Source organism: Manduca sexta, chromosome 17 (genome assembly GCF_014839805.1).
Source record: "Manduca sexta isolate Smith_Timp_Sample1 chromosome 17, JHU_Msex_v1.0, whole genome shotgun sequence".
NCBI classification, from domain to species: domain Eukaryota; kingdom Metazoa; phylum Arthropoda; class Insecta; order Lepidoptera; family Sphingidae; genus Manduca; species Manduca sexta.
This window is the reverse complement of record NC_051131.1, coordinates 9,936,226-9,947,480: the sequence shown is the minus strand read 5'-3', so window position 1 is coordinate 9,947,480 and position 11,255 is coordinate 9,936,226. Positions and strand designations below refer to the sequence as shown.

The following is an 11,255-nucleotide window of genomic DNA, read 5'->3' as shown; positions in this document are numbered from 1 at the left end:
ATCAAAGCCTATATTACATTACGGTTGGTTTTCATATTTTCATATACAAGCTTATTTTTTATCTTAATTTACAACTTACAATAAAATCATAAATGCGAATATTTGTATAATTTTTTGGAAGTTTGTTAGAAGGAAATGTAGTAGGTAACTGTCGACCGAATTTTGTTGTTTGGAATAAGGATGTAACATCTCTTAAATGAACATTTTGTATCCTAGTAATTTGCTCCCATGGAATATATTTGTTTATAAGCATCTAGTATTAATATGTCCAATAGTTACACTGGCTACAATGTCCTTCAACCGGAACACAATAGTGACTTCACATTATTGCTTGGCGGCAAAAGTAGACATTGCGGTGGTACCTACCCAGGCGGACTCTCATAAATTACGAGAGACCTACAGCTAGTAAATATATACCAAACGTAAAATATTCATTTGAGGCTGACTGCACTTTGACCTTTCCTTCTAATGCTCTGCTTTTACTTCCAAATGGAAACATATCAAATAAGGTCAGTCGGGGGAAGTGCGCCATAAAATTTTCATAGCTGGATTCAATGCAAAATAATTTCTTTTTGTGCTGACTTAAGAATGTAATTTTAGTAATTTAAGAATATTTGGTATTTTGTGATAACAACCTATAGCCATTCAAGGAAATCGGACCATAAATTAATAATATTTTGCTCAAAGTAAAAAATGGTAGTAGGCGCACTTGCCTCCGGAAATGGGGTAAGTGCGCCTGTGTAAAAAACCGCCAATATGAAACATTATAAAGAAAACACACACTTTAGTCCATAGAGAAATAAGTTTTACTCGCATTGCTCTTGGATAATTTTTAATCACTCAATATTATAACAAACTATGGCTGTCAAATCAAATTCGGGGCAAGTGCGCCATATATATGTAAATCAGGGCTTGAAAACATTTTAGATTTTATTTTTTTATTGTTTAAAAAAAACATACAAAAATGTAGAAATTAACAATTTTGAATGCGTTATAACTCAATTACTTAGAATTTGGCCTTATGACATTTGATATGTTTTAGCTGCATTATACCCAGATAACGTGCCTGATCGAACAATTGCAACCTATTCACATAAAGTTGCTCTACACCAAGGTATTTCAGTTTTTCTTTTGTAAAAACGAATTAACTAATACGCCCTTTTATTTAAGTCGGCTCAAAACAAAATACCTTGAGTACAAAAAAATCTGCTGTTAAGTATAACATTTTAATAACAATAATTCATATTAGTAAAATTTATTCTCAAAAAAGGTTGGTTATATATGGATCAGGGGCAAGTGCGCCATACGACTATTAACTGTGGCGCACTTGCCCTACTCGACAATTTTTAGGTACATTTTTTCGCATTGCTAAAAAATCCTTTATTTTAGTATATATAAATAAAATTCAGGCAGGAAGTTAAAATAAAAGGTTTAAACTATGTATTCACCTTACTGGTTTACAGAAATATGTTAAATATCTTGAAATATTTGATGTTATCTTTCACGGGGTCATCTCGGTTTACAGGTCTAAATGACACTTAAAATAAAATGGCGAATAAATCGTATTAAAATGAACATAGCCATTTATGTTTTTTAGTGGAACTGTATTTCAGTTAGTGGCATAGATGTAAGATTGCGGTAATTGTATAACATCAATAGTTCTCGATTTTTTTAGGGTAGGTGCACTTACCCCGTCGGCGCACTTGCCCCACCTGACCTATACTTAAACATATTCAATCAGCAAAAACTAAAATGGTTAAAATAAAAATATAAATTTAATTTTAATACACATTAAGATAAAATGCTATAACTAATGGTGGTGTTCCTTTTCAGCAATTTTTCTTTGAGATTCTGCCCAGCTACGTTTATTACCTTCCGAGTTTGCCATTTCATGAATAATAGAAAAAACGTATAAAGCACCAAGAAAGCCAAATGGGTAATACATCCATATGAAATTCTTTTTCATGTATAAAAAATAAGGAAACTGAGCAATCTTTGCTGACATAGTATAGGGAAATTTCATATGCCGTCCTGATTTTCTGAAAATAATTTAGTTCATCATTAAATCGCTATTTTCTTTGAAGTAAGTAAGCTAATGTTGAAAAAACATCTTCAGCAAGTTATTGTTTGAATCATAGTATTAGGCCTGTGAAGCGTTGATTCCAAAATTTGTCGATATACAAAAAAACACATTATCCTCCCTGAGTCGTCCTAAGTTAGAATTCTCACACGAACTAATGTTTCTTGTCCGCCATCCTTATTACGAGATAGATGTTAGGGCACCATTTAAACCTCTGCCTAACCCGTCGAAGAAAAAGTCGTGAGTATACGTTACCTACACGATTTTATACATACCTACTAACATTATCATTCACTTATAAACTTTTATATGAAATGCTAATGTTAAATATAAATAATATCAATGTTTCTTTTACCCAGCAATAATATCAGAAGCCCTTAAATATTTTTCTATTCTATCATAAGCACCTTCGAGCAGTTTTGGGAAAACCATTTTTTGTCAAATCTTAAACTTAGAGCTGAATCTAACTATGTTTGTAACAAAATATGTTATATGGGTTAATTTATAAGTGTATTTAATCACTACGTTTTGTCTTTCAGTCAAATCCAATGTCATAATTTTGTCAGTTTTGTACAAATAAAAATATAGTCAATGACAGGCCAACTAAAAAAAAAGTTGTGTTTATAAACTCATTGCATTATTTATAGCTTTCCATGTTAGTTTCCCGAAAAATATAAGTTAGAAAAACTGAAACCATGAATACTTTCTAGCAGACCATATACTATGTATTGTATGTACCTGAATTTAATTCGCCGCCATACTTTCTGTGTCACGGCTCATTGGTAAGACTCAAAATGTCTGTACGACATTCCATTGAATAGCATGTCTCTATAACGTTAGGGCGTTTTTGTCAAAAGCTGACATCACTTAAAACATTACTGCTCATTACGTAAAGTAATGCATGAGTAAATTTTGATTTCAAATTCTCATTTTTCAAGCACAAGAAGATTCTAGTTCTTTATAAAATAATCGGGGTAAAATAATTTTTGAACGAATCACATCTGTCATGTGTCAATTTCACAATTTTTGCAACCCCCTCACCCGTCTCGATCCCTTCATTTCCCCCATCAATCAATTGTGAAATCTCGTGGATGTGGATGGGTGACGTTCAGTGCTTTTCGGAAATTGTGAATAATTAATCATTTAGTACATAAAAATTTCATTGAAATGTGCGACAACGAAAAAGAAGAAGCCGCTAATTTGGTAAGATGTTAAATGATACATTGATCGCCTTAGCGTAACATTGGCATATAAATTTGTGTAATAGGTCGTAATGTCCATTCATTTCGTGTAATTGTTTTCAGAAAGAAGAGTTTGAATGGGTGCTCCGCGAGGAGGTTCACGCCATACTACATCAGCTGCATTCAGTGTTAGTCGTAAGTATTATTCGGAAAGTTTTGCTATTAGGTTCATTGTATCCTTGGATACTTACAAATTATCAAATTTCACAGGAATGCGCCCACAGGTTTCCTGTTCCTTTATATGGGAACGAAGGACAGAAACAGGACAAGTTCATCTTGACATCAACACCAGAGCAGCTGAAATGTATTGTTACCTTGACTGGAGATAGCATTACACATGCTGTGAGTAATAACATGTATTCATATAGCCTCTGCTTGCAGCGCAACCGGCATAAAACTCTGTTGCTACAATAAAAAGACGCTTATTTAAGTCCTCTCCTTAGCAAATGGCCTTGAACATTTGTTCCATACTTCTATGGCCTACAAGTCATGGGTGTTAATATGCAAAGACTTGTAAATAATTGGTTTATAAGGTAAAATATAGTTATTTTTGAAAATTTTAAACTACCAAAATGTTCCTTATTTAATTTTCTAACTAAATTTGCGTATTAATGATGGGTACTCAAGGAGATGCACCAAATCAATAATTTTAGTGACATTTTCATATTGAAAGTTATGAAACAATATCCATACTATAAATGCCATTTTGCTGAGGGCACTGTCTTAATTATAATTATTATGAAGCTTTGCATTAGTGAAAATGTTCATAATTGAAACAATAATTTCGGACATTAGGCTATTGTAACAGAAATTCAGCATTTTTAATAATAGTTTAGACTATTATATTGTGTTATGTTTACACATTCTGAACCTCTCCTCTGTTCATACTTCTAACCATTGAAAGATTAAATGTTAATACTGTACAATATATTATCACTTGCCGAGTTACATGATAAGATTCACTGTTTGCTGAGAAACTAATATTTGCAAGATTATACAATAATTTAGGTCATACATAATCTATGCATTAAGCATATATAATAATATTATTTTGTTAAAACTATGTACAGAAGAAATTGGTTATACTGATACAGATTATATAAAAAATATAATTTTTTATAGTATTTAAAAAAGTATGTGTTTCTAATATAATGACAATTGGATATGGTGACTAGATTAGCTGGTCCCTTTAATGTCATTATGACCATATTTGGCAGTAAAATTTATAATTATCTGTTTTAGTAAGTGTATTACACAAGTCATGTAAGTGTTCAAGAATAAGACAGGTTTTTATGATAATAAAATGATCATATAAGGCATTAATTGACACTACTGTAATCTTGCCCCGAATAAAGATGTATGTGGGATTTTTGACAGGACATAAGTTTCAAGGTGTTGAGGCAAATGCACTCAATATGCCGTACTTCTATCAACCAGGATGGGCCGTGGAAGCTTCAGCAGATCCAAGATGCAGCTAATCATTTGCAGCAAGCCATTGGTTATATTGATAATGTTGATAAACATTATGTGTTCAGGTAATAAAAGTACTTAACACATTTAAAATGTTAGATATCAAAGATAAAATTTTTATTTAATTCTTATTATTCATATTTTTATGGCATTTTCAGTACTGCATTGTATGAACATTTATTTTAGCATTTTTTTAGTTTTTTTGATTAAGAAAAATGTCTTGCTCCTGTAAGTATTGCACATTACAATAAAAGTAATTAAAAACAAAGAAAATTACTAGATTATAATGTTTGTTGATAATTATCACTTAAAACATAAATAACAGAATATTCAATAAACAAGGGTAGATAATAAATAAAGATTCTCGTTACAATCAGTGATGACCTAGCCATGTTATTTCAAGGTTTGTTTATCCTAAAATGTCTAACACAGTGACCTTTAGTTGTCTAATGTCAAGTAATTAGTTTTAAACGAGAAATAGAATGTGATTGCATGGTTTATTATTAAAATAATTTATTATTACCAGTTATAATTATTATACATATTATGTAGAAATACAAAAGAGAGTAGAGAAAAGTATAACAAATACTACTGATAGTTATTCACAGTATTTCCATCTTGTAAGGAATTGAATTGTATACACTTGTTACTTGCAATTCAGATCAAATACCTTTATTTTATGTTTTTTTTTTATATCTTATCAAATATTTCATAGTATGATTTTTCAAACCAAGGTTTTATTGTGTAAGTTCACTGCCCCTGGACCAATGTGGTTATTATTTAAATTAACAGTTTTTTATTAATCCCCAGAGAGGTTTGTGTCAGGCAACTGACCGGCATTTGAAAGGTCAAATTGTTTTGTGTCGTGTGTTAAAAACGTGTGTTGCCGAGCCTATAGGGAGGGATGAGGACAAGAGAATACATTAGCTATTGTATTATAATTATAGTATATCTAGTAACAGTCAAACATGAAACGTTTTTTAATTTAAACGGCAAATTATTGCGGAATAATGAAGAGTTTGTGGCGGCACAATTAATATATATCTCGTCAACAACAACAACTTTTACGGCGCTAAAGGTTTATTTTTAGTTTACGGTTTCCTTATACTTGGGCTAAGCTACAGAGCTGTTCACAGGTACAGAGTGCTTCAAACCTGAGACCCTCAGAAATAGGGTGGCCTAGTTTCCCCTCAGTTGAAAATGGAGTCCCCTTATATTTTTCTGACTTGCATTAATGGATGCCTGTTTCTAAATGCTATGTGTGTTTATGTTTGAGAATTCTTTATATAATACTTGGATTGAAATTATATATTTAACAAAAGGTAATTTTAAAGCTATCTTTGACGCAATGTTTTTTAAATTGTTTATTACAGATCGTCAGAAGAAGTGTTGCACATAATTCAATGTCTAATTGGTTCTCTACAGCGCGCGCGTACTGCCTTAGTATTACCTAAAAAAAGAGCAATTGACGAACTTATGAAAAGTAGAAATATGGTATGTATTACTTAAAATATACACCCGGTTTTGACATGTCTTATAATGATTAAATTGTTTGGAATGGATACAGTATGACGTTATTCAGAACCTGAAGAGTGGTCTGACAATTTGATAATATAATATTGAGTGAATATTATTGACTATAAACTATTTTCTGAGACCTTTCTACTAATCCTAGAGTGGTCTGCCAGTTTGATTATAATATTAAATTGAGTGTTAAATATTGTTGACTGTGACCTATTTTCTTAAGATACCTATACTACACATGTCAAAGCTCCTTTTCACGCTTAGCCGGCGCCGCGTCCGGCTCAATATGTCGCTTTAAGATTATCTGTAATAAAAATCGATAATAATAATTAATGGCCAATTACATCATGCAATCGGAATTAAGATAATATTTAATCCTTATTTTAATACCACGCTGTCTCCTTTATTGGGATAGTGATATCAAGATGAATTCACTGTGTTATCTATCAAAAAGTGTGATCTGAGCGTAATTTGAATCACGCACAAAGCTTATGTCGATAAGATGATGTTTACATTACATTTTGATAATGAAAACATTTTCCAATTTCTGTTCTTTCAGTTGATTCGTTTATGTTAGCTCCTTAACTTTCAAATATAAATTGAAATACTATTTATGTTTTGCTCAATGGCCGTTTTTAGTATGGCGAACCGTTTCACCACTTTTTTCAAACATTTTACTTATAGAAGTGTTAAAATCGATGAATATTTTATCTCTTCCGCCGGAGGCACGCGCTGGCTAAGCTCGCGACTCTTTTTATAGATAATATGTGTAGGTTATATGCATGTATGAAATGTTAATAACTATTCATCATTATATCTTATGTTTACGCGAGTGTTAGACATTAAAATATAAATAATTTTCGATTTTATCGCGTAGATTTTGTAACTTTGACTTTTCGGATGACTAGCACCTTAGTCCGACCACGGAGCCTGCAAATTCTTCGCTACGTCGGGAGAAAATTATGATATTAAAACCGCAAAAAAATCGGCAAAATAGTGTTATTTTAACCATTTACTTTAACCATTTACTTCGAATATTGCAATTTTATATTTTCCAGAAAGCCCTATCGCCAAACCTGCCCGAAGACCTAGCGATATCGTTCTACATCCAATCGCACAAGTTGATATTCGTCGCGTACCAGTTGAGTTCTGTGCATGGCACGATGAGGATCGACTCGTGTCAGGCGGATTGTGCCGTGCCGTGGCTGAGCGATGTGCTGTTCATGCTGACTGCAGCTCTACACATGTGCCAACAGCTTAAAGATAAGGTATGCATTTTTAGATGACTTATGTTTCTTAGCGATAGTAAGAGAAGTATGCCAAAGTCGTGCGAAGTGGCAATCTATAGTCTCTGTCTACCCCTATGGGATAGAGACGTGATACTATGAATGTATGTACGTTTGTAAGCTGATAGGGTTCGGCTTATACAAACACACCGGAATTTTGGGAGCACTAGGTGCACGCAACCGTTGAAAAATTAAGCGACCATGCTGAGAGCAATTTTCACTTTTCAGCGAGTTGGTTGGTGGCGGTGTCGGCGCTGGATAATTTCTCTTCAGTCGACATTCTATCCGGACCCGAATTTACTTACCAGTAGGGGGAATGGGTTAACTTTGCCATAGTCGTAAAAAAATGTGAAATCAGCATCTAAATTCTTGTAGTTATTTACAAGTGATGTGCAAACTCTATATTTATGTAATGGGCATGTTAGAAAATTATATTTTTATTGTTGACTCATACAAGTTAAGTGCAGCAAAGGGAAATCCCTAGCATTTTGCACTTAAAATAAACCTATTCTAGTGGTTAGATATCTAGTAAGGAAATACTTTTCCATTTTAATATTACCAAGCGAATATATACCATAAGACTCTGCCAAAAAGGTTTTTTCAACTTATTTTCTCTAGCATATCAAGTTTCTTAGTTCATTGTCTTGGCCAATCAATCATTTATCAGGGAGATAATGTTTTGATTATACTCGAAAGGTACATTTTATCTCGTCGTGCCGTATAACAGGTATTTTAGTAGCCATGATAAGATCTTTATAATTGTTTTACTCGTGAAAAACTCTGTAGATTACTAATAATCTTTTGTGACTAATGTATTGTCGATATGTGGCTTATAGGAGTTTTTATCTTTGCTTTGTGTTACCGCGTCGATTACACGTTTTGGACAATCATCGGGCGATAACACGGTCGGATAGTTTGATCTCAAACACTTACACTATATGATTTTTGAGGAGTGAATGTCGCTGGAATAGGTGTTGATTAGTAATATCTTGCCCGATCTTCTCTGGTAAGAACTGGTGGTAAAGATAATATTGACGGATTCTGAATAATGTATAACATTTTACAGGTTCAAATACATTATTTGATTGAGTATTGGTTTCACGGAAAGAAATTGACACAGAAAAAATTACCCACTTACACATGTCATGTTTTTTACCTCGCTCTAGCACATTAACTTTGAGAGGTCATAAATGTTATTTTAATTTTTTATCAATAAAAATAGGTTTTCGATATCGATAAAAATATCTATCGAAATACGCATTATGAACCTTATCAACTTACATTTATAAACTTAACATGTAAAATTTTTCATAAATCGTTTTTGTTTTCAGTTGTGCGTGTTCTCCCAATACAAGGACTTCACAGTGGGATCAAGATCTGCTTCAATGTTGTTGAACTGAACTCTACTAGTTACCCACACACTACTTACGTACCGCTAGGTATGACATATACAAAACAAAATGTATTTATGTACGTACATGTATTTATTTAGTTATAGTTGTCGAGTCCATTGTTGATATTCTTGTTGAATATGTTGTAATATAATGTATAGTTATTAACAATAACGTATTTATAGGATAATTTAATCTGAGATGAAGCACTTGTGTACAGAAATGTGATATTTGATGATCAGTTTTGAAAAGATTTTTTGGCTTCCTCGTTTATTTATTTAAATAAAGACTTGTTAAAACCTGCCAAAATATTTATTTCTGATAATTTATAACAGTATTGACGATCATCAAATGGAGGCTACTTTTATATGAAACTTTCATTTAATCTAAAAACACTATTTTGTATGGTATTGTTAAGTGCACAATTGAAATAGATCTGAATGTAAAGTTAAAAGAATTTCAATGCAACGTGGAAGCAATAACGCTTCGAATTTTATTTCTAAATCGCCATAATGTATAAGAGAACATAGATATTTTGTAAAATATTAAAAATTAAGGTATAACGTCAACACAAAAGATTGCTCTTTTATGATATAATGCGAGTTTTTCACTATAATAAATGTTATACAAATATACTGCGACAACTACAGGCGCAGGCGCAATAACCTCTGCTTGAGTTCCCTTATAATGTGGAAATTTATTATAAAATGTGGCAAGAAATCTTTACATTATAAATGCCTTAATAATAATCGCTGTATACCTCTGTCAGTTATACAATGTTTTGTCTCGCTTCCTCCGATTGTAAACGCCATTCAACACAGCAAGACAAAACACTCCATAACTATTAGACATGTATGTAACTTTTATTAGTAAAATGTAATAAATTCTATACAATCCATAATGACTCCCGCCTTGATATTCCTCTAATATATCTTTGTAATTATTGTGTACTGTTTTTATATCTCTCCATACTCTTAATTGTTGCATTGTGTTGTTCTAATACCAAAATAAGCATCATACCAAATTTGAAAGTGTAATAATTGTATTTTAAATTAATATGTTGTGGGATTCTTGTTGGTATTGTTATCGATTTTGAAAGTTTATTTAAAATCAGTATTTCTCATAAAAATGAACGTAACGAAATAGTGTTTATATATTATTATTTATTTTTTTCTGCGTCATCTATTTTTTTGTTTGTCTTAACACACTCATTTCAAACGAATGTATTGACATAGACAAAAAAAGACAGATGAGGCAGAAAAAAAGAAAATATTTCGTAAAAACTATTTCGTTGCGTGCATTTATTTGAAGAATACTGAATAAGAATAATACTTCGAAAGGTGTCAATATCGATAAAATACCAACATGGATTGTCAACAATTGGATATAAAAACTAAAGTTTGCCTTTAATGCACAATATAAATTAAAAAATATATTTATAAATGCACATCTTACGAATATTGGTTTTTATCTCGTGGTTTTACACTTATTGTAGATGTTTGAAAATTCTATTCTTATATGCTTATACTGTTTGTTTAGCGTACTACCGATCCTTCGACTCCACAAGGTTTGTTATAGCGATTTACTTTGTGTAAATTTATGGCCATTCGGAAACCTATGTAATGCATTTAATGTTATTCCATTGTTTAATTTAAGAGGGGCAGTAATACCCTCAATTGTGAAACTTCGTACCACCATGTTCAAATCATTCATTTGACATGTTTGACAATAAAATTATTATACTAGTATTATTAGGTAGTCTCAAGACTATTGTAACTATACCTACTGTGTAAATCAGTTCAATGTGATTGTGTTGTATTCCAATAAATCGAAATGCTGTTATGCAATGTTTTATTTATTACATCTACTTATTTATTATACAGTTTTGGTACACATTAAGTAGCCTTTTTGGGAATGGAATGGTCTGCTGAGACAGATGTCTGCAAATCTTAGACACGAACCTCTGAATTTTGAAGTTATGTGTATAATTTATTAATTTACATTAGCTTTAACGGTGAAGAAATATATCACGATTCAGGTGTACCTGAGAATTCTACAAAAAGAAGCTTGGAGTTGTGTGATATCTGTTAATCTGCACTACGCTAGCGTGGTAGGCTACGAATAAAATTTTTAGTAGTAAAGACCCGCGCTTATCTGGGGACAGTATACTCGTACTCGTATAATACAGGGCTAGTATAAACAGCTTTTTGTAAGTAATAAAGAGAACTATTTTATAAGTCTGATGCTTCGAAATCCACATCAT

General features: G+C 31.9%; 1 protein-coding gene across 2 annotated transcripts; it reads left to right on the top strand.

Moving 5' to 3' along the window:
* The first annotated feature begins 3,106 nt into the window (after positions 1 to 3,106).
* LOC115449101 (protein rogdi) lies at positions 3,107 to 10,834 on the top strand. Of its 2 annotated transcripts, XM_030176924.2 has the most exons (7): positions 3,107 to 3,283; positions 3,385 to 3,456; positions 3,532 to 3,663; positions 4,699 to 4,856; positions 6,165 to 6,285; positions 7,374 to 7,583; positions 8,933 to 10,834. In XM_030176924.2, the coding sequence occupies exons 1-7, from the start codon at positions 3,248 to 3,250 to the stop codon at positions 8,999 to 9,001; spliced, it is 798 nt and encodes a 265-aa protein (XP_030032784.1). In that variant the 5' UTR covers positions 3,107 to 3,247; the 3' UTR covers positions 9,002 to 10,834. The 2 variants fall into 2 exon arrangements, with proteins under 2 accessions (XP_030032784.1, XP_030032713.1); XM_030176853.2 differs by having other exon boundaries at positions 3,124 to 3,283; positions 3,385 to 3,663.
* Positions 10,835 to 11,255: the final 421 nt, after the last annotated feature.

Bases quoted from the DNA above. Each gene is read 5' to 3' on its own strand.
- LOC115449101 (XM_030176853.2), top strand. From the start codon at position 3,248: ATGTGCGACAACGAAAAAGAAGAAGCCGCTAATTTG. The intron at 4,857-6,164 runs GTAATAAAAGTA...TGTTTATTACAG, and splicing joins GATAAACATTATGTGTTCAG to ATCGTCAGAAGAAGTGTTGC. The intron at 7,584-8,932 runs GTATGCATTTTT...TTTTGTTTTCAG, and splicing joins GCCAACAGCTTAAAGATAAG to TTGTGCGTGTTCTCCCAATA.